Source organism: Crotalus tigris, unplaced genomic scaffold (assembly GCF_016545835.1).
Source record: "Crotalus tigris isolate CLP2741 ecotype Arizona unplaced genomic scaffold, ASM1654583v1 scf7180000017771.5222438, whole genome shotgun sequence".
NCBI classification, from domain to species: domain Eukaryota; kingdom Metazoa; phylum Chordata; class Lepidosauria; order Squamata; family Viperidae; genus Crotalus; species Crotalus tigris.
Genome location: NW_024096622.1, coordinates 4,463,880 through 4,490,573, shown reverse-complemented (window position 1 = coordinate 4,490,573; position 26,694 = coordinate 4,463,880). Strand labels below are relative to the sequence as shown.

At 37.1% G+C, this 26,694-nt stretch overlaps 1 protein-coding gene across 3 annotated transcripts in view; it reads right to left on the bottom strand.

Moving 5' to 3' along the window:
- Positions 1-25,920, bottom strand: part of COQ8A (coenzyme Q8A) — a 48,562-nt gene extending 22,642 nt beyond the window's left edge. The window contains exons 1-5 of one of the 3 annotated variants that reach the window (XM_039341742.1): positions 25,783-25,920; positions 10,708-10,902; positions 7,965-8,372; positions 5,935-6,001; positions 9-83 (exon numbers count right to left, since the gene is read on the bottom strand). In XM_039341742.1, coding sequence (XP_039197676.1) covers positions 9-83; positions 5,935-6,001; positions 7,965-8,372; positions 10,708-10,884 — 727 coding nt within the window. In that variant the 5' untranslated portion in view covers positions 10,885-10,902; positions 25,783-25,920. Of the gene's footprint in view, positions 1-8; positions 84-5,934; positions 6,002-7,964; positions 8,373-10,707; positions 10,903-25,782 lie in introns of those variants that run through there. The other 2 variants (XM_039341743.1, XM_039341744.1) reach the window with 2 other exon arrangements.
- Between the last annotated feature and the right edge of the window lie 774 nt (positions 25,921-26,694).

The following is a 26,694-nucleotide window of genomic DNA, read 5'->3' as shown; positions in this document are numbered from 1 at the left end:
AAACTCACCATTGCGCTCTTCAGATCTAAGACTCTTTTTTGCAACCTCTGCCAATGCTCCAATGCCAAGGCCAACAGCTAAGCCTTAAATGAACAAAGAAAGAAAAAGGAGGAAGTAAGTTAAAATGACAATGGCATACAGTCACATCTTCATGCGTATTCATATATATCGACACTGAAATTCTTTCTAGGACACATCACTGAAATCTGAAACATTAATTTTCCTCATTTTTCAGTGTTCACCATTATGACTATTGGAGATAAATACAACCATGCCATGCTTGCTAAGCAACATTTACACAAAATAATAATGAACATTAGACTAAGTTCTAAGCATTGGACGATCACTTGACTATGAGCCAGCAGTGTGCAATAGCAGCCACAAAAGCTAATACAATCCTGGGTTGTATAAACAGAGGCATAGAATCAAGATCACACAAAGTATTAGTACCACTTTATAAAACCCTAGTAAGACCACACCTGGAATACTGCAACTAAGTTTGGTCTCCATACTACAAAAAAGATGTTGAGACTTTGGAAAAAGTTCAGAGAAGAGCAACTAAAATGATCAAATGCCTGGAGACTAAAACATGAAAAACGACTGTAAGGACTTGGGTTTGGCTAGTCCAAAGAAAAGAAGAAACAGGGGTGACATGATAGCAGTATTCCAGTATTTGAGGGGCTGTCACAAAGAAGAGAATATCAAACTATTCTCCAAAGCACCAGAGGGCAGGACAAGAAACAATGGTTGAAAACTGACCAAAGAGAGAAGCAATCTGGAATTAAGGAGAAACTTCCTAACAGTGAGGACAATTAACCAGTGGAACAGCTTGCCTTCAGAAATCAAGGAGATTTTTAAGAAGAGACTAGACACTCACTTGTCTTGAAATGATATAGGTTCTCCTGCTTGAGCAGAGGGCTGGACTAGAAGACCTCCAAGGTCCCTTCCAGCTCTGTTCTGTTCTATTCTTACTCTGTTTATTGTAGGAAATATTTATTTGTACTTATAAAGCCACCCAATTCTACAAAGACTCTGGGTGGCACACATTTTATTTAAATTTACATTACATATTTCAATTGGTTTTGTATATGCGGAAGACTGCAGTTGAGCATGCTCAGTTGCCAGACAATGCCTTAAAATTATCAAGGCATTGATAAAATTATCAAGCTGTTTTTTCCTGGAGTTTCATAATGAAAACCTCTGCGTGGTACACTAGATGAACTGCTTACTCTTTTTCCTCATTTCCTCAACTTCAATATAAATTCTAACCATTTCCTTTTTATGGGAGCCAGTTTGGTATAGTTGTTAAGGCATCGGGCTAGAAACTGGAACACCGTGAATTCTAATCCTGCCTTGAGAATGAAGATAATGGGGTAACCTTGTGCCAGTCATTCCTTCTCAGGAAGGAGGCAATGGCAAACCACATTTTACCAACCTTGCCAAGAAAACTGCAGGGATTTGTCCAGGCCATTATTAGGAGTCAAAAAATTGACTCAAAAGCAAACATGTGTGTGTGTGTGCGCGCGCACACACACACACACACACACACACACACACACACACACAGACAAACAGAATAATTTCTGAAGAGTACTTTTCAGGGAGGGAAAATATATACAATACTTGCAGGATGTTTACCATACTCTTGGTACACTTCTGAAATATTCTGAACCTTCTAGGTTCTAAAAATATGTCACAAACCTTCACTGATGTCACAAACCGCAATCACATGGTTGCAGGATACTGTAACTGGTTGTAAATGCAAGCCAGTTGCCAAGCGCCCAAATTATGATCATGTGACCACAGGGGCAGAGCAATGATCATAAGTTCCAATTTAGGTTGTAACTGACTTGTTTGGAAGCCATTAATTCAAACCATTATTACCTGTATTTATTTATTATTTCTATTAAATATGTATGCTGCCCATCTCACTATAAAGAAATTCTGGGTCGCTTACAATGTCACAAATAGTCATACAAAACAAAAGATTTAAACCATTAGGTGTTAAAAGCTAAAACATTAAAATTAACAACACTTATTGCCCTTAAAAGAGGACTGAGAGCATTAGCACGGTACTCCAAGAAGACCAACTAGAATTCAGTTACCAGAAAAATTAAAAATTGCCAACAGGCCCAAGAGTCATTCTTGGAGCACAGATGGCCACAAGATTGCACAGGTTTCCTGGGGTCCTCCTTACCCATTACCTAAGGTAATCCTTCAATAGGAAAGCCTACTACTTTGCTTAAAAAAAGCACAAATAACCTCATCTTTAGCTGACTGTGTTCAGCAGGTCAGCAGGTCAGCGGTTCAAATCTCACCGGCTCAAGGTTGACTCAGCCTTCCATCCTTCTGGGGTAGGTAAAATGAGGACCCAGATTGTTGGGGGCAATGTAAATATATATATATATATATATATATATATATATATATATATATATATATATATATATATACACACACACATTGCTTACTGGTGTACACCGCTTAGAGAGTGCTTGCACTTAAAGCGGTATATAAGTCTCATAAATCAATCAATCAATCAATCAATAAATAAATAAATAAATCTTAAATCCCTCAAATTCCTTAAGGCAAGACATTGCCACATGGCCATGTATCTGCAGATCTCAAATTATTTGGAGACCAAAGAATGTAAGAAAAAGGGGATGCTTAGAGAAAAATCTAATTGTTTTGATTCTGTGGTTTAAATGTTAAGTCTATTAATGTGTATAAAGAAAGGAATCAGTCTAACTGATTTGGATGTTGCGATGAAAGACTGAGACAATCAGTGAAAAATAAAAGGATGATGAAGGATTCTCAATGTAACACAGACCACCCGAACTTTCCAAGAAAAAGAGTGAATCTTGAAAGAGAAAAAACTGATTTTGGGGGAAAAAGAAATTCTAAAAACCAAAGTAAAAACAGAATGAATATAGAAACAGAACACGTAAGTCCTCTGTGAAAAAGTTTTAAAAGATTATCAACAAACAGAATGAGTGAAAAATGGATGCAAGTGAACATGAAAACTGCTTGGGATAAAGTGAGAATTATATTCCAGAGAGGCATAAGGAGTTATAATAGTAGAAAGTAAAGAAGCTTAGTAAAATGAAAAACAAATGATGCTATGGATGAGAATGCACATAAAAAATGAGTGCTTCAAAATAATAAAATTCTATTGTACAGTACAATGTGCGATAATTATTGATGATTAATTATGTGCTATCAAGTTGTTTTCAACTCGTAGTAATCACATAGATAGTTTTTCTCCATGATAATCTGTCCCTAGCCTATTCTTTCAAGTCTTCCAATGGTAAACTCATTGCCACTGTAACAGAATCCCATCCACCGTGCTGGTGACTGTTCTCTTCTTCTTTTACCTTGTGCAATGTGTCCATACAATGTGTACACTGAGAAAATGAGCATTGCAAAGAATGTAATCACAAAGAATAAGGAAAGTTTACCTTTTGAAAATGGGTGAAAAGGGCTAAATTATGAAGTGCTGAGTGCTCTATGAGCTTTGATGTTTGCTTGCAAATATTTCATTACCAGACTAAGTAGCATCTTCAGGGCTAAACTAGTTCTCGCCTGAAGCATATTACAAGTGTATCACAATTTTCTACATTTCTGAATCAGGTAAACTAAAGCTTTATGCTGTCCTAAAAATCTGGTCAAATAATAATTCCAACCTATTTGTGTGGCTGTTTCCTCTCCCCAATTTGTATTGGTTCAAGACAAAACAGCAACCTATGTTTTGTCTAAAGCAGTGGTCCCCACTTTGTGGCTTGGAGGCCTGGTGGGGAGAGAGGGGAATATGTGCACACATGCAACTCAACTTGCACAAGCGGTGGGCCAGCGCACACGCGCATGCACCCTGGCCCACCATTCACGGGCCCAGTTCCAAACAGGCCACAGCCCAAAAATGGGCCGCAGTCTGTGGGGTTGGGGACCCATCTTCAAAAGAAAATATGACCATTGTTGTTCCAATTCAGTGCTCCATAAATGTTCCTCTCTGCCTCTAATTTTATTTAACACACTAATGTATTTGGAAGAAATTACCATTATCAGGTCCTCACCCTGCTAAAAGGGTCAAGGGTAAAAATCCAAAATAGGTGAAGAAAGCATATTTTCATTAGCTAACTCTAAACCACAAACAGTTTAGGAAAACATAGGCCAACTAGGACCAACTTGAAAACAATTACAATTCTAGATGTTTTTTAGGGCCCAGCAGATGCTTTTTTGACAAAGTGCTTTCTATGTTTGAAACAGATATAACCCCAATTTGCAGAATGTATGGACAGAAAAATAAGTATTAATATAACCACAAGACGCACTACTGAATGAAATAAGATGCATCTGAGCACATTGTCAGTCTAGGTATTTTTTACCAGAATCAAAAGAACCAAATATTTTCATACAAAAAGATATTTCTCATTCTCTAACTACCCAAGTATCATTTTCTGGAAACCAAATATGTAGGGCAGCGCACAGTTTTAAACTGCTACCGTTGTTAGATAACAGTAACTTATCCCAAGCTAACAAACCTCAGGGATCTCTCAATATATTCTGTTCCACTTTCTTGCACATCCATGTATGTCACATAAAAATTGTGCCAAAGTAAACACAGTATATTTTTAAAAGTGCTAAAAGACTTCCAACGGCCACAGAAAGAATTTATTTCTGATACTATATCAAACATCTCACAGCCTGGTTATATTCAACAAACAGGAAGTATATACTACAAGCCCAAATGGTAAGAAACAAAAATGGCACTCATGCAGTCCTTTCAACTACTGGCTCAAGGAAATGTTTACTCTTTTATGTTTCATGGGATAGTATATAGTACATACAGTGGCCTGTGGTAACTTGCCTAGTGAAAGCCAGGTTCCTTATCGCTCTGTTATGCAAATAGAAATATTCAAAAATATATAGAGAAGTAAATCTCATCTGGGAGAAATGAAAATAAAGGATAGATGCCAACTCTGGCTATAAAGAGGAAAGGTCATAAATAGAGAGACTTCTCTTTTAACTAATATGTGCTCACTTCACATTGGCTGCCAAAAAGGCCTGGTGAAAGGTGACATTCCTTCCCCGCTTCTCCAGCCTATCAACTCCCATGGTATTAGACCAACTTTCAATTTACAGATGAAAAATCTCAGAACCTTTTCTCCTCTCTAAACATGAGTTGATATAGAAAGTATTAGTTGAAGTATTATCAATACATTATTACAACTAATTCAAAATCCTCAAAAGACTGGGGTTGTAGGGGGAAAAAAGGTGGCCAGAAGTGATCTATTAAATTGTGTTAATAAAAAAGTTTCCTTAGAGATTTTCCTGAAATTCAACTGATTCCTAAAAGAAATCTCAGTAAATCTTGGGTCCTACTTGCCAGAGAATTACATCTGGTGGAACTCAAAAGGTTGGTCTTGTCTGCCACAGTGCCCATCTTGTAGAAACTTCTCCTCCCAGAAATGAAATAAGCTCCAAGCCCCTCAAAACCAGGCCATTATCCTCTTCTGTTTTTTGTATTTTTTTAAACTTGTTTTTTAATTGTTTTTTAATTTTTTAATGCTGTGTGTGTGTTTGTTGTGTGTGTGTGTGTGTTTTCATGAAGGCTTATTACTGAATGGTTAGGAACCTGGCTTCTGTCAATATATTAGTTTTAATTCAATACGAGTTTTTACCCATTATATTTAAATATGTACATGTATATTTTTTTGTTATTGATGGTTACTTGCCATTTTTTTCTGGCTTTGAGGAGCAGTTCTCTCTACCCTTCATTCCCCCACCTCTTTTGTTGTTTCATCAAAGACCGTGAGCCAAAGCACAGGGCCATCTAACAGATGAGCAACCCTTTCTCTGAACGTAACATGCAGACTTTTAGTCTTTTCAGAATTTTCCATCTTCAGATCATTTTTTTTTATAAATTAAGAGACTCACCTCCAAAGTTAGCAAGTCTTCCAATTCGAGTTACAGGCACTTTTCGCTCTCGGGCACGTTCACTGAGCTGCAAGATTTTTAAAAAAAGCATAAACAGATGCTTGATCTGCTAATAAACAATAAAAAAAATATTTCACAAGCAGGTGGTCTAAAATAGAGTTTCCTCACCTAATGCTAGGAACTTCTACCACACAAATAACATTATTTCAAAATTAAAGCAACACACAGCTACTCTTATCTACCCGATTTTTACATCTGTTCACCAATTCATGAGACTATTAGAAACTCAGCCATTTATACAAGCACTTTGTTTCCCCTACCCTAATATCTTGTTTTATGCATATTTTGTTCTGTAAAAAACAAAAATGAACAAGGTATTGTGGTTATTTGCCTTCACTTAATGAAAATAAGCACTGCTGTCAACTTCAAATTCCATTTTAATATGTATCCACTTTAGGCAGAAATTGGCCTTTCTTGGGTGTAATTTGGTCAGCTGTATGTCTTGTTTTTTTTCTTTTCTTTTTGCTTTCTGTGGGATAAAACATTGCATTGCCCCCAAGTCTTCATTTCATGTAGACCAGGCATGTCGCGTGACATATCGGGACTTTTTCCCCATTGCCAGCAATTGAGTGGGTGCGGTTTTGGCGTGGTGCATTTGGCCCGCGGGCCGGCAGTTTGACATACCTGTTGTAAACTAAAACATCAGATGGGCATTATCACAGCCAGAAGCTCTGAGACGCCAGGAGAGTTTCCTCTAAAACTGATTTTCATACATTTTTTTTACTTTTTTTCAATTCAGTAGAATAGTATTTTTGTTTTAAAGTAATGTATACTTCAAGTCATTTCCTGAATATCATAATCATTCAGTTCTTTGCAGTGATTATAACATATTCTATTCAATGGTGTCCTTTGAAGCTGCATTCCTTAACTTAATGTGCTCCTTCTTTGGACTATTGGACTTCAATTCCCATGATTCCAACCAAGTATGGCCAATGAAATTATAGGGACTGAATCACAATATATTTGGGGGTACAGAATAAACAGAATTGTCTCTTCTAAAAAAAATCCAAAGCAATTATAAGCAAACTTTGCTGCACCTGTTTGCCTTTTAATTTCATGGACAAAAGAAAAACAACTAACAAATCTTAGCTTCTTAATCATTCCAACAATTTAGCAAAATATCAAATGTCCAGCAAATGAAAGATGAACACCTGTTAAATGTTAAAAAGAAGCTGTCTATTTCTAGGCAATATCATGACCTTTCTAAACAAATGTCTGGTTGTTAGGAAAGTTGAACTAATTTTGAGAGGACATCCACATACATATAGCTTAGAAAATCAGAACTAAATAAAATACTAAATTATGTTAAGCTCTCCCTATTCTGAGGTTTGATTGCCAAGACTTCAAAGATAGTATACCACAAAAACATCAATAAAAATATTTTTTAAAACATACCAATTCAAGATATATTAATCAGCTGTTTAGAGGGTTTTTTAATTAAAAAAGTGTAGTAAGAATCTTAGAAATGTGCATGATTCATATGTGAAAAAGTTAGGAACAAATCTGTGCACATTTATCTTAACTTAAAATCTCTCTGTCAGTCCATTCCAGGAACATGCAATCAAAAAGAAAATAAATTCATATAAACAAGCAACAAGCAGATTCACACATCATATTATTTCCCTAAAAAGGGCAGGGCACAGTAGAGTTCCAAGATAGAAACCAGCTAGAAATTTGTCAAATAAACTAATACGTTAATAGGACCTTTACCTTAAATAAATAGCAATATCGCTTACTTATACGACATGAATATAACAAAGGGGTTAGTTTTCCTCAGTATATTTCACACTATATGAATTGGTCTATAAGAAAACCCAAAAGTTTGTTAATTAAAAACAATAGGAATTACCATATATCTCCCAACACAACCCAGACACCAAGTAACAAAGAGTTAAACAGGGAGAGTGGGCACATAAAGGTTGCTGTACCAGAAGCTTTTCCACTTCCCTGAAATACTGTTGCTTACTTACCATCTGTTTGTGAGGCTTTTGCTGTGGATCTGCTTTAGCTTGCCTAGCTTTGTCAATGTCTTCAGCTGTTAATCCACCAACAGGGGAATGGTCTTGGTGAAAAGGCCGGATTTGCCCAAAGACAAAAGGATTCCCGGGGTCCCTAAAGCCTTCAAATAGCTTTGTATTTGTTTTGGAAGAAATGGGATTCTGACTTGCAGTAGCATCTCCACTCCCACCACTTTGAAAAAGTCCTTTGGCATCATAAGAATAAGATGGGCCCTCTGTACCACTGTCCTTGTGAGGCTGGTCTTGAGGAGGAGGAGAGAAGTCCTTTGTAAAGCCTCCCAGCTCTGACTCTGAAAAGTTATATTCTTTTCCAAAGTCTTCACCAATATCTTTCAAGTTTTCCTGTTGTTTGCCCAGTTCCTACAAACAAAGCATTGAAATGAGTTCTCCAGTAAAACATGGTTAGCTATCAAAATAAAACAATGAACATGACATAATGAATATGAATGTGGACAAATCTGGGAGACAATGGAGCACAAGGAAACCTGTTGTGCTATGATCCATGGGGTCACAATGAGTCGGACACAACTTCTTAACTAAACAAGAAAATCAAAAATCCTCGCACTAATTGAAAACACAAAAATAACATGAAAACAAATATACTGAGTAATCAGTGCTTTTTCAAAGAGGAAAAGTTGTAGTCTTCAGATAACTACTTCTGACTCTGATATTTATGCTGCCTTTAGACTCACTGCCTACAAGAGAATGTCTCAGCCCAAGTGAACTCTGCCAATAGCATGCTAGAACTTTCTTGTTAAATGTGCCCAAAGTCACTTCCCTTGATGCCCTTAGGGCTTTCTGCCCCATCTGACTTTTTCTTTTGTTTTATCAGGATTACATTACCACTCCAGCCATTCAGTTAATGGGCAAATTTCATCCTCTCCCCCAAACAGTAACCATAACACCAAGAACATATCCTTAAATTTTAGAGTAAAATATCTCATCAAGTGAATTATTTTGCTTTCACTAGTATGGGTAAATATGCAGGTATTTTTAGGGAGACATTCTGTAGAACAAGAAGTCTGGGTTTAACAAACTTTACTCTTGATGTTATTTTATTATTATAAACATAAAAATGTGAATTCACATCTGCCAGTTCTTCGGCTGGTGTTGGCCTTCATATTCACTGAGTTCTTCCCAAAAACCTAGGAAATCATAATGTATTGGTATAATATATGTGCAGATAGATCCAAGCAGCGTGCAATTGTCAAATGGAAATTTTGTCAAGGTGTAGATTTTCTAATGCCATCCAAGATTTTTGGGTATGGCACTCAGTATGATGATAACCACTGGGACCACCATGGCCAATTTTGCCATAATCTTTCAGTTTCAATTTTCAGCTCTTAACACTATGTGATCTCTAATTCTTTATCTTCTACTCTACTATCCCATAGTACTGCCACATCAATTATCCATACTTTCTTCTTTTCAACCACAGTTATATCTGGTGTGTTATGAGCCAAAACTTATCAGTCTCTTCAGAAATTTCAAAACATTTTAACCTGCTCATTCACCTACTCTTTAAATTCTACATCCATCAGATACGCCCCAGTCAGCCCCCTCAGGAGAGTAAAACTATCAAATCCACTGAGTTGAATCAAAAGAGATAAAATGGATGCAGTAAAGTCAGGTGGAGTCTGAAGATCCTGCGCAAAGCATAAAGCATTTCTTTTGGTTTTCCAATCCCAACCCCCTGACCAGTTCACCAGCAGACAATAAGATGCAGAGAAGATGTTTTGAGAATGCTGATATGCTCGGCAGATAATAGTTCACACTCAAGGCACGACAGTCTTGGAACCTGGTGAAAACCAGCTTGGAAGGAGTTCGTCCTGTCTCTGAAGACAGACCCCCTCTGTAATTCCCAAATGAACAGCAGAAGCAAAAATCCCAAGCATGCCATCCCCCCTCCCCCCTCAGCACGATGGCAGGATACCAGAGAACGATGGTGGACCTGACAATCCCAACCAATTTTTCATTACTAGTACATGATCATTTTTATAGATGTTCCAGTGAATCATTTTGGAAACTGTATATGTCATTTTTTTTATAATCAGTTTGTGCAATCTTTTTGCAAAAGCTGGGTATATGATCTGTTTTTTCTGCTTCTTTGAATCATTTGATGGTTTTTCAATTCTGACCTTGATTGCATTAGCTCTAACAGCTTATTCTTGTGCAGCCAAAATTAAGCCTTTAGTTTCATTTTTAATGTTCCAGTTGTAAGCTACTGCCAGATGTCTATGGAGATTCTCAGTCATCCAGGTCATAGTTATCCCAAAGATGTTTTTTCACAAGGCAACTGGACTTTCTTGTTTTTTCTTTGAAGACATTTTGCTTCTCATCCAGGAAGCTTCTTCAGCTCTGACTCGATGGTGGGGAATGGAAAGATTTATACTCCTGCAGACAGCTGTTCATTTGCATTCTTTTGAGCCTTATCTATGTCTTCAGGGTCACCTGAGTAGTGCAAATTTGTCAATGCAACATTATAATAATTCCCAATGCAATGTAGCTATATTATTTTCAAATGCATTTTAAAAATGTTTCAGTATATATTAAAAAATCCCAAGTAAGGCTGAATAACAAATTCTTATGCTTTTAACATGAAAGGCATGGGGGGGGGAAAGACAACAGCAAATATTTATCAATTGAAAGGGGAAGACACAAGCGAAATCAAACAAATACATAACAATACTTTTACCTGCATTTTCCCCATAGCAGCACTGAACTGTTCCTCAGCAACTGCCTGAAAGCTTCGCGCTATGGTTAATGTATCCCCACCAAGGATTACTTGTCGGAGCTGTCCTGCCTGGGTCTCTAGGACTGCCTTACTGAGCTTTGTCAGCCCGCGCATCATCATGATGGCATCACTTGCCATGACTGATCACCTCCAGCACTGAAAGACATAAGACATCAGGCAAAACCCAAATTATCAGAGTCCATTAATATACACACATTCTATTGATTGCTTATTGCAGGATGATTGTAATGGAACATGGAAATGGCCTTGGGGGTAGCAGGGAAGAGATGCTGCCTAGGAAAGAATCAGACAAAAGAGGACCCATCCTAATGGATCAAACAGTTAAAAGTGGGGGTGAAAATATTGTATTTTCAGACTTGTGAGATTCTGTTAATGTAGCTTTACAATAAAGTAGATTTAATTCACCTAATTTTGTTTCCTATCTTATTTACCCTGGAGTGCTGTCGGGTATCTACAGAGCTAAATGAAAAGTTCCCTTCTCAAGTAAACAAAAAACTCATGGATTACATGGATCCCTGCCTATGCTAAGTATACACATGATCATGATCCTATTTGTCTATACCAGACCTGTACATAAAATATCTAGGCTAAAAGTAATGCTACACATTTTTGGGCTAATAAACTAAAGAAACTAGTGGCAATATTCTTTTGTACTTTGTCTGTTGCCTGTGTATATTCTAACCCACAGCACACTTTCTTCTCTGAGCTGCTTTTTTTAGAGTTTTTAGAGCTCCTTGAGGTGTTATTGTTGAAATACAGCAGAAATTATCATTATAGAAAGGCGTGATTTTGGTGGGAAAGGAAAATACACACTGTAAATTATTAATTTCAAAAATACCATTCTCAAACTGCAAAAAATAAACCAAAACTCCAATATCACCTCCTTCTATGACATAGTCCCATTAGTACTTTTTTCTGCCTTGCTCACTGCCATGTCTTCAGCACATTTTTTTCTTGGCTTCAGAAAAGGGTTAATATAAGTCTCATCCCCACCAAAATCATCTAACCATACTTGAGAAACCAATTAATCTTGAGGAACCTTTCCTTTTGACTCAGTGCACAACTAACATATAAAAACACTACATAAGAACAATGAAACCACTAATTGTAAACTGCCTAGAGTCACGTAGGTGAGATGGGTAGTGTAGAAATTTAATAAATATTTTGGCCAAAAACCATGCTTACTCGCTATTTCTATCTTAATATTTTGTTTAAATACCAGTTATTTCACTCAACATCCTGGCCAACATTTGGAGAAACATGTAATAAATTTCTTCTCCTGAATGGCTTGTGTTTTCAAAACAGCAAACCATATGCCATTCCCTGAAAAAGATATCTTTCCTCAAAAGGAAAGAGAAGTGCATTAAGGTCAAGTTAAGCAGTGATTCACCCAAGTCAGTTAAACACAGCAACTGTGAGAAAAAGTCATATAATTGGGCATGACTCACTTAACAATCACCTTGTTTAGCAACAGAAATACTGGTCCCAACTAAGTCAAGGACTACCTGTAGAAAACTGAATTGAACTGATTACTTTATTTGGCCTGGTGTGATTAGACACACAAAGAATTTGTCTCCGGCACAAAAACACTCAATTAAATAAATAAATGTTATGCCCAACAGAACTTTGGAATAATGACAAGTATGACATAAGAAATTAACCATCTCCTAAAATGTAGAATTTGGATTTGCAGATTATATTTGAATTGAGCTAATCCAATATCCACATTCTACTATTCAAATGCTAAAGGAGGAAAAAAGAATACCTTCAACCTGAGTAACACACATAAATAGCAAAAGTCATATCTCTACATACAAATATTGGAAACATGCCTCTACACAATGATAAAATATATATTATTCATGCAGACCTTCCCATGGCCAACACTCAGTATCATCTAGCAACATTTCAACATACTACTTGAATTGTTTGCATTCAAGCTGATCACAGAACTGTAACTTTAAACGCTAGTGGTTACGCTGTTGACCTTTCTTCTCTCCACACATCTTTGCTATATTTTATATCTTTTAAATTTTTATTCTATTCTATTCTAAATCTACAGAAAGGGACCATCTGACTAGTGATATGCGTAAGCTACTCTGCTTTTTGTTTTAGTTATAAGATCTGGACAAAGATATTTTAAATTATTGCCATGGAATTGCCATGAAAGCAGAGCTAGGAATGCTCTTTCTGCTTGAATCCAGGGAGGGCACTGCTCAGAACAGAAAACACTAGAGAAGGTTGATGAATGATCTAACAAACGCTAAAGCTTCCTTATCCAAGACCTTGTGCCAGAATGCTCTGTTCAGCATAACAAAGTCAGGAAAGAGAAAACAAGTTAAGGAGCCAAGCAGCAAAAGGAAAGAGTCAGTCATGGTGGAACAGCCTCTTTACAACATTTTCCCAAAATAAAGTTAACGGATAAGCTGTAAAGGAAACTACTGGCACATTTATATTGCTCAACATCAACTAAGTTTTTAAAAAGCTAAACATATTGCATGAAGAAATAAGGCTAGTTCCCTTTTGTTAGTTTTACATGAAAAAGCAAATTAATTGGACCATACTTGTTATTAGCAGTGTTCCACTGAAGCTCCCAATCTATTTATGGCTCCAGCTGGTTTTGAATGAAAAGGCAATGAATACAGCCATGTTTTAAATCTACTTAACTACAAAATGTTGTCATTATGAGAAATCAGAACATTCAATACTAGAATGAAAGAAAAGTTAGTATAAGTCAAGCTTTTAATATGTGAATTATTTAGACTAATCTACGTATTTACTTTATCTATTATAGCTTGAAAGACACAGTGAAATAAAAGAGAGAATCACACATTCTATGATTTGTTTTTGATGTATCATGAGAACTCAGAGGCATACTCTTCATGATTAGAACAAATAATGACTTGATATAAAATGTTTAGTTAAGTCTATGAGATTCAGATTTAAATCAATTGCTATCTCCCAATTGAGTCCACCTCACATGGTAGGTTAGGAAGATAAAGCAGAGAGAGAACACAGAAATATATACCTTATAAGAAAAGTAAATTCTAACAAGCGGGACCTGTAATATACATTGCAGCACAGAAGAATCAATCAGGCCTTTTCCAGGACATTCCATTTCACTATCTGCTGTCTCACCACTTTGTTTCTCATCAGGCAATCTACTTCTTCATTCAATCATGTCCGATTCTCAGAGATTGCCTGAACAAAGTTCCTGCAGTTTTGTTGGCAAGGTTTTCAAAAGATCACCCAAATGGTCTGACTTTGTGCCTAAAGCAGAATTAGAACTCACAGTCCTCTGGTTGTCTTAACTACTACACCAAATTGGCATCCAAGATTGGCAGCTGAGGAATCTGTTGTAAGACATTATGAGCCAATGGAGTAGGTTTGACAATTGTTCAGCCTAGCGGTTTTCAATCCTTCTTGGCCTCTGATCAACTTCAACCCATCAGATGACTGCAAGGGGGAGCATCCTGATTTAGAAGAACCATAAATTGGCTTTATGGCAACGAAGAACTCTCTGGTGGTATGCTTGCCACAGAGTTTTGCATTAAACACACCTTGGAAGCATTGGACACGGCCGGGGTCTTGTAGGCTAATATTGACTTTTTGACAGTTATTGATTGCTTATGATATAAAAGGGCTGTGTGTAGGTTGAGGAACAATCTGGATCTGTCCAGAACTCAGCACCTTGTAAATCAATGAGTGATGGTGACAGCTAACTTTTTACAAGAATTTTTTTCTACAGCCTTCCAGATTCTTCTCTTCTTGTGGAGTATGGTGTCATTTTGTGTACATATGACTCTCAATATCAGAAGAACAAGTTGTAATACTGAAAAATAAAACAACCTTGCTAAACTAAAATATTAAAGGGAGGTATAACCAACACACTAAGAATTGCTTAAGTATTTTAAAGCCAGACATTTTAAAAACTTTACCTAAACAAATATACTAAAATGAACTGAGAATCTTATATCTTCCGAGAAAACTAGCAATCAGTATTAAATGACTATCCCCAGAACATTTTTTTAAATGGCAAGATTTATAGTGGCACTATAAATGCTATTGTTATGTGTGTGTGTGTATATATATATATGGTGTTTTGTGTGCGTGTAGGTGTGCACACATGAGAATTCAAATTTGTTTTAAAGAAAAGTTAAACTTTCACACTACAGGGAAAAACTGTACAATGAGAGCTTCTACTTCAAAGCAATAACAATGTACCTGAATTCTTAGAACACCATCCCTTTCGATGCTAAGGTATAGTGATCAAGTCTAAAGAGCTATATACTAGAACAAGGGTCCCCAACCCCTAGCGCACTTCCAGGCCTTGAGCCATTTGGAACAGGGCCATGGAAGTGGCAAGCAGGCAAGCGCACACATCCCCACTTATGTGAGCAGCAGGCAAGCACATGCATACACACTCCATCTGCACAAACAGCAGGTGTTTGTGCCTGCCACTTGTGCAAATGGAGCTGCACCCGCTTGCCTGCCATTCACTTGGAAACATCCCACCCTCCAGTGGTTCACAAAGCCAGAATGGTTGGGGGACTCTGTACTAGAATTTTACTCCTTAAAGGAAATATATACATTAAAAAAACAGCTGGTAGTTTTAAAAACATCTCTTTGGTTCATAGAGTTGTTTTGCCAATTCAATCTTTATGGGGGTAGGAAACAACTAATATTGTTGAATCTGACCAACTGGTTATATTTATACTAGCGGGCAGACTGCCTTTTCCCACCCCATTTGAACTCAATAAGGTTTTTTTTTTCACGCATAGGCTGACCTTTTCCCTCCTACACTTATGTGAGCAATGTACATTTCACATCTTAAAGCAATTCTAAAAATGCTTTCCTTATCTCAGTTTAAATAAATAAGAGATTACAAGGGGCATATTTGAACTGGCACCAAGTTCTGAACAAAGCATTTATTTTTGGTTTTGAAAATATTAACACACAGAGAAGCAGCAATTTTATTCTCCTAGCGCAATCTTCTATTTCAAGGCTGACTGAACCAATGTGGGCTAGCTCAAGCAATACAGACGGAATGGGTTTGACTCACAGGAGCCACTGAGCAGGCAAGTAGGCTGCAACCTTTTGAGTTCACCCTACTGAAAGCTAAAGTAATGATTTGCTTTTTCCTCGCTGAAGTACTGGTAGCTTCAAAATAAAAGTTTCACTGAACGAGAGGGCTTTTATGAAATCACTTTTTCATCCTTAATTTACTTTCATATTGAAGTGTTTATTACAAATCATTTAATTAGAAGAATTTCTGCACAAATAGATATGTTCATTCATTATTTTCCCAAGCCTAATCATTCTTACTATAATCAGATCTTTAGAGGGAGTGCACATCAAAGACAGAATAAGAAATGTAAGAAAAACTAGGGGGAAATACCGTATGTATCCAAAGACTTTACACAACAAACATGTCAAAGATGAGAATAATGGAATGAATGAAAAATAGAAAATCATGCATGAAAGCAATAAAGATAACAGAATAAAGACCCAGTAAAGAAGAAAGACATAGCACGAAGAGACAGGAGGAGGAGGAATGATTCAAGACTGGGAATCATAAGGACGACATGCTCTTCAACTTATTTTTTTTAAAGGTTGAATATGAGGTTTCTAAGGGAGGGAACTCACTGAACATAAATTATAGAAGGAATTCTTACTATTTTATAAAATAAAGCACAGTGATTGCTTAAAAAAGTTTGAACATAAAATGTCTAAAAACCTCAGCAAAAAAGCTGAAGGTTCAAGCTGCAAAGCCAAATTCCTATAGCTAAACTAAAGAGCTGAGGAGCAGAAACCCCTTCTGCTACAGTTTATCAAATTCTGCTTCTTCCCACTTATTGTATATACATTTAGCTACAAAATGAGATTTAAAAATATACAAAGCAAAAAAAAGAGTACTAACAGTTCAGATACATAGCTGCATGTCTTCTAACTACAGATTTTTATTGTTTCCTGTGATTAAGTAATCATTTGACACAAGACTATGATAGCATTGCATTAAAACTATGTATTTCCTTCTTTGAGAAAGAAACTAAAAATACGTGTTATTCCTACTGTAATGAATTATTATGTGTTTTAAGACTACATTAGTTGTTTTTTTCTACTAACAATTATAAATGAATCAAAGTGCTCCTTGATAATATACAGTATGCTGCTGGTGTCTATCTCGTGTATTTGTGTATGTGTTTGTGTGTATGTGTTAATGTCAACTGCAAGGTAAGAAAACCAGATGCCAAATTAGTATTTCTGGGAAGACCAGGATTGAAAAATCAACATGGAAAAATCCCCATAACCTGGGATGCATAGGATGAAGTGAGTTTTAGTCAATACACCTATATAGCATTGGGTTGGGGGGTACAAGAAAATCCATGAGTAAGTCAAGCAAGCCTAATAAACATATTTGTTAAATCAAACACAAGGAAAAACTGCATTATGGAATAAGGAAGCTATCACCACAAATGAAAATGCTTGCATAGTCTAGGGACATGAAAAATTCTAGCCATCAACTGCCTCTGGAGGTTAATGAACCTTCATTTATGATGGTCAGGGTTCTAGAATAATTCATATTTATTATTAAACTTGTATGCCACCCATCTCGCCAGAACTTATCCAATTAAATTCATTATTATAAAAAACTGTTAGAGCAGGGGTGTCATGGCAGCCTGCGGGCTGGATGCGTCACGCGCAGGCCACAGCCACCCCAGCTTGGCAAAGGCAAAAATGACATGATGTGTGACGCAATCGAGCTTGATACCCGTGTGTTAGAGTACTGATTATATACTACTTACTCCAGATAGCAACTTGCATATTCCCTACAAGGATAATGTTTACAAACCAATTACTGCTCAGTTTTTTTCTCCAAAACATTGGTTGTGGTTTGATATAAATGGCAAACTAATATCAAAATATCTATGGTCCAAAACCTGACAATTTATAATACTATTAGGAGACAGGAATGGGCAATCAGAATTTAATCTAAAACTGAGAGTAGGATAACAGATCTATAAATTAGTTACTCCTCCTTTCATCTGACTGGTGTTGAGTTACAATTTCCTGCAGCCAATGTTGAAGTAGACTAGGTTAGCAGCCCCTTCTCATATAGGAATCAAGATTCAAAGCCCCATTTTTCTTACACCTTTGCTCCTCCAATTACATCTAAACCATTGGAAATTTACATGGGAGATTTCCAGGTGATTAAATCTGCAACTAGATAATTAAAGACTGAACTCCCAATCTATTAAAGGATGGCAAATTGAGCTGGACTGATCTACATTACTTATTATCAATCGCTTAAGTTACATAAGGATAGCAACTTAGCTTCTATTATGTCTATTTATCTAATTTTCATGCTGCCCAATTGTTTTTGTAACTTTGGAGTTAGCAATCAATACCTAAGTTTATAATTTGCGTAGATCATAATCTGTCAATTGCTGAAGAAAATTTTCTACAGACTACTGATCACAGATATGAGTTTATCTCAATGTTTTCCTCCAAGATGCAATTAAAACATATTTTAAGAGAAGCTTGTTATTAATCTAAGAAATTATAAGAGACTAACAGAAAATTCCTTTCAAAACCATACATTGTTTTTGTTCACAAGTCTGCAAATAACTAATTCATATAAGATTTCAGTTCTCCCTCAATGTCAAATAAAGCTCAATTATTTGCAGAAAATGTGTACAACTATACAGTAGACAATACTTACTACAGAGCATCTTATCTTTTACAAACTAGAAACACCAGTGTTTTATAAAAATGGGCAGCATGTAGTTTTCTACTCTCACTATAGTACCGTATGGTTAGGGTTGTGGCCATAGTGCTAAAGCCCATGGAGAATATTTAACCAATTATGCATTAAAACCCCATAGTTGTTTCATACTGTGGATGGGTGTTTTTTTTTAAAGTTCTCACAGGGAATGTCATCACCAAAACCATTACAATGTATTCTAAAACCTGGTATATAACAATATTTGCTTATGAACACTGGCATCTCTAAACCCGGGCTGTCAGAATTACTGGCCCACGGGCCGGATGGGTCACACGAAAGTCACACCCACCCCAGCTCCGCAAGGGGAAAAAAGTTGCGATACGTCGTGACATGTCACGTGACATGGTGAGTTTGATATCCCTGCTGTAGACAAATGATAAAGTGTATAAGTCTGACACGATCACCAAGTGTTTAGTGATCAGAACAAATCCTGTCAAACCCAGTTATTAGCAACCAAAATTCCATACACCTGATGAAATAATCTGCAGTTTATGAAAACTTATGCCTTTTATTAAAATTAGTCTGAAAAAAAACCCTACCAGACTCCTGTTTGGCTACCATAGACTAATAGAACTCTCCTCTTGCAGTAAGTTGTTCTATGAAATTCTTAAGTCTAATCCAATAATTGTTTATGTTCAGCTACCCCAAAGTTTTTGGCTGCTAATAACTGTAGATGTACAGAGGATTGTAAAATCAAATATATTTCAAATTGCCCTTCAGTCTCAAAAATGTTTTGCTCCCTTATATAATTAACAGCCACTCTGCAAAGTTCCAAGGACATTCTGCAAAGCTTTAAGCAAATTACTTTGTGCAAGTCACTTCATTACCAAGTCATGTCTATTAGCCTTCAAGCTTTTGAAAGACAGATGGAAATCACAAGTGCACCTGCCATAGTGCAATGGGCATGTCTTTAAGCTATGAAAATGACTCAATACTATGTCAGCTGTTTTCATGTGCCCCCCCTGTCCACTTTTCTGACCTTAATGATTGAAGAAGGTATATGTGGGCAGTTGCCAAAGCACTGATCTATTTTCTGGTGAAAGTAATGCAACAGCATTGTGGCAGCTGCTTTTATCACTAGGAGAGGGACTACTGGCATTTCTTAAAAGAGTAACACTCTATTTTTGTTAGGAGGGGAGGAACAGTGCTATTGGGGCTAGATGTATTTCTCTTTTGTGCTATGAGAAGCACAAGAAGAAACGGCCCGGTTAAAATGACATTTATAACCAACATTCTACCTTGGGAATGAGGAAAGTGAGAACGGCATAATATTTAGGCCTATTTCCATTACTTATTTGTTACTCTGAAATGTACTGTATATTCCAAAAGGTGGTTTGGTGGGTTTTTTACTGAAGCTTGGTTTCAAATAAAGCAATTCCATATTCAGCAATATCATTTATATTTTGCCATTGTCTCTTCAAACATGGGTTATTTTAATATAAACATATCAGGGAAAATTATCTGCCTCTATGCAAACAATAAATAAGCCCTTGGAGGAATTTGTTAAGTTTGTCTAATGGCAATACTGTGAGAGCACATAAAGCAGTATATATCTCATCAACAGAAGTCATCTACACCATAGTTTCCCCAAACCCTGGTCCGTGGACCGGCACCAGTCCGCAGCATGCCAGAAACCAGGCCATGGAAACAAGTGAAGCATCATCCACAGGATGCAGGCAGCATGCAAAACCACGCCCCCTCTGGTCTGCGGAAAAATCTCTTTCCACAGAACCGGTCCCTGGTGCCTAAAAAGTTGGGGGCCACTAATCTAGACAATGCAGATGTTAGTTCCTACTAAACACTTAGAATTTTTTTTTACTTTCTACTGTATTCCAGGTTGAATACATAAATCCACATTTGCAGAAAATAAAATAGAAGCCAGAGAACAAAACAAACTGAAGTTGAGCATTTCCTGAACTAAGTCAGCATTCTACAGAACACTTAATCTGATTTAAACACAATTAACTGGCAGAAGGTACAGAACTTATTACTGTTCTTCCTAAAGAGTCAAGCAGATACATAGTCAGCTTTATGACTTCCTAAACAGTCAGCATCTTTTCACAATCTAACAGAAAAATACATTAATATATTTTATTCTTCAAGGATGTATGTTCAGTTACCATTGATATGTCATAAAGCAAAATGCTAAATTTACTTTTCTCCTTTCGCAACTTTTGTCAAAGCTATGAATTCAGTCCCTGAGCATATTTTGATTCCTTCCTCATTTAGGCAGCCTGCACTTAAGATGCCACATATCTATCTGAGTTAACTTGGAAGACTGACTGTGACCACAGTTGCAGTCCCTTGTAGGGGACCAGTAACAGAAAAAAATGATATTTTGCTTCATGTCCAGTGGCAAGATCACAATGTTTTCTCTTCCAGGCTATAAATGTCTGCATTCAAATGCTAGTAGAAATAATTCAGAACTTTAGGCATAAACATTCTAAATCTATGATATTCAATTTTACCATCCATTTAATTTTCCCAGAGAGACTGAAATTTTTGAGCTCAGGGAGACATGAGGGGAGGGATTGGAACAAGCTGAAAGATAATCCAGATGAGACAAAACAGGTAAAGAAACTTTTCTCTGGCTGGAGAGTTATATCTAGATAAAGATGTTCTCCTCCTCCTCTTCCAGAAGAACCAAATTCACAGGTTTGTGAATTCACTTAAAATTTACAAATGGAGAAAAATGTCAAATGATAGGAATGCCCAGACTGGACATTTAAATAAGAATGGTGAGAATTTGGGCTGTCAATTAGTCTTAATAAAGCTATATTTAAAATTATAAATTAGAATATTTATATCTTTGCTGCAAGAAACTTTATTGCTTCAATTGTACTTTTTAAATAATTTTTGTACTATGAATTTCATTTAAAATGTTCATTTTAATAATTTAATAACTGATGTTTTATACAAAGGAGAGGGATGCAACAGTGGTCACAGCTGGGTCAGTAAAGCAAAATTAACAGGAGATAAGTGGCCAGATGTATACTCAGAAAAAGCAAGAATTTGGGGACTTCTGAAGAACTAGTAAACTTCTGTATATATCTCTCAAGAACTGTATGATGTGAATCTGTCTATGCTTTTCCTAACTTTATAATCAGCTCCCAAGGAATCTCTCTGCATTTCAGTGTGGCAGAAGCAAGGGACTATCCTAGAATTATGAGAGATACATAATTTAATCAGCTACAAATTTAACCAAAATAAATTACACTTTAACTTTCGGTATAACCACTCTATCAAACATACTGTTCAGTCACAGGAAAACTGACAGGTAATTGAAAATGGATGGATGTTCTACAGAATCTGAACTGGAATGCTCTTAATTCCAATTTCACATTAATCAGTCATATAAAATTGTCTCCTGTGATTTAATTATCAAGATCTCTCTACTCACTTTTTATGTACAATTGCCAAACTGGGATATTCATTTTTTCCCATTTGAACTGCTTGGAGTAGGCAAGTTAAATTGAATCCTTACAGCCCACTAGAAAAATAATCAGTTTCTCGCAACTGCACCTAAACATCCAGTTATTTCTCTTTATGTGAAGTTCTTCTCAACTACTTTGAAACTTAGTATTTGAGGGAAAACTTTTCCATAAATATACTATCCCAAATGTGAGCAAGTACCAAGGGGGCTCTTCACTCCCTCTACTGGAAGCTTACGTTATGTGAGATGTGACAAAAAGCCTTCTCAACTATGGCACACCAATTATAGAATGCCCTTACATTACAGGCAAGGGTGACATTAATTTTAGTTATTACAGGATGACAAGTTGCTGGATGTCAGTGTCAGTAGTCTGGTCTGTGTTTTTGGTTTACCTAAATCATTTACCGTATATTATGCTTTGCTTTTTAAGCATCCCACCCTTGGATACAGTGATATTGGGAAGGCCATGCATATTCAAATAATGATCTCTTCAAAGTTTTGCAAATAAAGCTAGGGACTTTTAGCAGTATAAACATTATAATAGCTACAGTTAATCACTGATTTAAAAAAATTACATGAAAGTGCTTACATATTGCCATTATTAGCTATTTTCTACAGCTAGTAGAAGCATAAACAGAATTATAGAATAAGTTTATTTAGTCAGCAAAACTCAGGAAAGAGAACAGGAAATTATTTTTTTTAAAAAACCACCATTCCATATTTTGCCATTTTTATTCTCTATAATTCTTAACAAGACTAAAAAAAAATGAAAACTTCACTTCTTTATACTGTCATGATATGAAAATATATCCCATCACCACCTGCATGTATACAACTGTTCTTGGAAAGTCCTCCCTTCACCAAATACCAGCAGTTTTGTTTTTAAGGGCTTTCCAAGGTCATGTTTTTCTTAATTCGTGTATAATACCAGTGTTAAGATAAAGTTCTGCAGATATGATTTATTTTAGTTTTCAAAGTCACAAGGATCATTGCTCTCAATGCTGGTGAGTCAAATGAACATGGTCCGTGTTTGTACAAGCCTGGCAAGATTAGCTTTATTACATTCATCCTTTGCTAATTTGTAAATACAAATTGCAGTATTAAAGCCATGTATTTCAAAGCCATTATATCTTTTTCTTGCACTGACACAAATAACATTTTCTGATTCCCCTATACTTTTTGAATTATTTTGCTGCATTAAAACAGCTCTATCAGAGGTTCATCTTCAATGGCAGCTAGCCAATAACTTGTTGGGGAAAATAACAGTACAAAATGAACATTTATCCCAACTGTAGTATTTAGGTATAAGTCTAAGATGAACATAAGGGATGTTATTTGGCTATTTTAGCTAATGAATGAATATCTTAGTTAGAAACACCACAAAAATTTGAATTCTTGAATTTGATTTTTTTAAGGTCAGCTGTTATTGTTCAACAAGACTAACAAACATTTTTTAGCTTTCATGAAAGCTAAAAACTTACAGTTAGTCGTAAGATTAAGGATGCCATATGTTTCTGAAAATTGGTACCTATTTGGGGGGTGTGTCTTTTCCTAGAAAACAGTAACCAAGCTCCTTTTTATTTTTCCATTAATATGTAACCAAAAGCTAGGACAGTACAACATATTATTTACTTCCAAAAATATATTGTTAGAAAATAATCTCAAATCGCTTAAGTAAAGAGAAATCTTCCACAAAAGGAGTCCAACCAGGCAGATTTCTATATGCTACCATTTTGGATGCAAGAGGCACCTACAATTTTTTAGCCTGACCAACAAAGCTACTCAAACATTTAAATCTGTGCTGGAATTTTTAGTAGTTTATGTTTCCTTGCACATCTGGAGTCAGGGATTAATGAGTGTTTTTAATAAGCAGTCACTAATTATAGTAACTCATTTAAAATATATAATTTTATCATTCACTGCTAGCTTTTATGAATATAATTAAGTACAATGATTTAATCTAGGAGTGACCAGCCTGCAGTCCTAGAATTCCTCTGTGACCAAAGCACCAACATTCAACAACAGACTTGCAACATTTTTTCTGTTAAGAGTTAAATTTATGAGCACTGAATGGAAAGATTAAGAATTTGGAGCACTGATTTCACCCATCATTCAGCAGTTGGGTGTGAACACAACTGAGCAATAAAACTATTAATAATTTTTTAAAAAGTAAAAATTCCAATCTTCTAAACAAAATTGAAAACCAATCTCTGCAATGTAGCCTTATTTCACTGAGTATTTGTGCCCTGGCCACAATGGCTTCCATACCCACAAAACATTAAACTTCATTCAAATATTGCCCATCAATCTTAAATGACAAACTACAACTTATCTCTTTAAAAAGTGTTATGTTTTTAGACTAAATTTATGACAGAAATCTAAATGTTATTTCATTTTTTAGAACTGATTTTACTATTTTGACAATTTTTTGGGATAATGTTGCTCTTTTTGAAGCCACATAGTCTCAGAAGAAAAAGACCAATGGGGTAGACAGAAAAGAGAATTATTACAATGGCACAAATAGCACAACCTACCTACCTACACTATTCTGAGACTCTAAGCACATCAAGGCAGATTCCACACAAAATCATATCATGCAAAATCTTTTTAAATAATTTTCACAGGATCAGAAGGAAAAAAAAGATAAAATTTGCATATCAAAAATAAAATGAAAGATCAACCCAAAATGAGAAAAGCACACACATATGGAACACATTTTTTCCATTGCGATAATTTGCCCTACAGTGTGGGACTTTAAAAAAAAAAGACTATTTTCAAAAGACAGTTTTCTGAGTGAATATTCCCCACCAACTTAATTTACTGCCACAACCGCTCAAAATCTAGTCGCTGCTTTTTTAAACCTTTGCCAATTCTTAAGGGTTTACTTGTTAGCATAAAATGCTGAAACAGGATTTCATTTGATTTCCTATGGAAGCAAAATATACTAATATCAAACATTTTACATTAAAATTCAGCAGCGGGAGTGAGCAAACGAGCGTGGGGTAGTGGGCATAAATAAATATAAGGCAGAGAGCAGTAAAGAGCTGCAACTGCCGCCCAGGCGGAAAAAAAAACCCACGAAGGTTATCACGCCTCCCCCCTTCTGCTGTAGCTTCTCAACGCCGCCTCTAGAGCAAGCTCCAATTTTGCCACCCCGTGGTAATTAACCAAGAACAATCACGTTCTTGACTCACAACGTAGTATAGATGGAAATATTATCAATCCGATTCCGTAATTAATATTGCGCCTTAAGGAAAACTCTTACGATCCAGTGGGCAGCCTTACCCACCCAGCGCCCTCCAGACGGATTATACTAGAACTTTCCCTGAAGGCTCAAGACGGCTGGGGTCGATGGGACTTAAGAATCCAACACATCTCAAGGGCCGTAAAAGACTGCCCCACGTTAGCTACCTTTCAGCGGTGGTATCAGCGCAGCCCTATTCTTATTTCCCGGAACCCCGTCCCCTCTCTCACGCACAGCGCGACAGAAGCAGTAATTCGCAGAACATTTTTTCCGCCTCCCCCGCAGGCACAGCTGACGACCACTTTGCTAGAGTCGGCATTGGCAACGTCGGTGAAGAGACGCTCTTCCCAGCGCGCGACCGCGGCCACACTCACTCTTCCCTCTTTCCCCGCTGCGGGACACCATTTTCCCCTTGGCCGAATACACCAGGCCGCCCACAGGGCTGATGGATGCACTACAGAGGCTAACGGGAGGCGGGCAGAGATTAGAGGCCTTCCCAGCTGTTCCATAGGGGTGCAAGGCCGCGCCGTATGTCACCAACGTTTAGCTCACCTCGGTACCGCTCCCTACCCCGACTGCCTGCTACCCCGACACCCGCCCCGTGGCACCACGAGGCGCGGAGCTTGTTTACCAACTCGCCCCTGCCCTCTTGGTTTGAGGTCCGGCCCCAGGCTCCGCCCCCTCCCGCTTTCATTGGTTCCTCAAAAGCCGCCTCCTTTCCGTTGTCCAGAGATTAGCGCGAGAATGGAGGTGTCAGTCCGGGGAGAGCGTGCTCGACTCGTGGAGTTCGCGTTCCGCCCAATGAAAAGCCGAGGCGGAAAACGTTTAAGCCAATAGGAAGGCGGCGCTGCCTTCACCCATCCATGTTGCGCTGGTGGTTTCTGAGCTTTTCGCATGGTGACAGGAGGCCCCTGGGTGGAAATGGACGTAGACTAGGCTTTGGGGGCGGGGAAAACAGCAGGCCTGGTGCATGTGCGGGAGGGCACGTTCAGCCTTCCTCACAAAAGCCCGCGGTTCTACGGTCGGTTGCACTCAGCCCTCCCTTTGGATGATTAAGCAAAGCTGGGATTCTCTCTTTCAAAGGACGCCTTCCCAGAAGGTGGGCTGCAAAATCTGAGATACGTGCCTTCCTGCACATATACAGCAGCAACTCAGTGGGCATAAGGGGCGATGCTTATGTTGCTAGGAAGAACAGGGATGCTTACACTCTTTTTAATGAATGAACACGTCCTTGATTGAATAAATGGTTAAGCTGGGAAAGAAAGTTATGGAGGGGCAGTATGTAATCTTGTAAATTCAATTCGTAATTTATATAGTGTATTTTTTTCAGATCTCTTCATTCCTTTTGAAATTTAAACGGGATTTTTTTCTAAAAGTCATCACTAATCACTTGAAGTCGGTAAATTATATAAAATATGTCATTTCATTCAACAGCCTTGCTATTGTATGAACTAAAAAAAACTC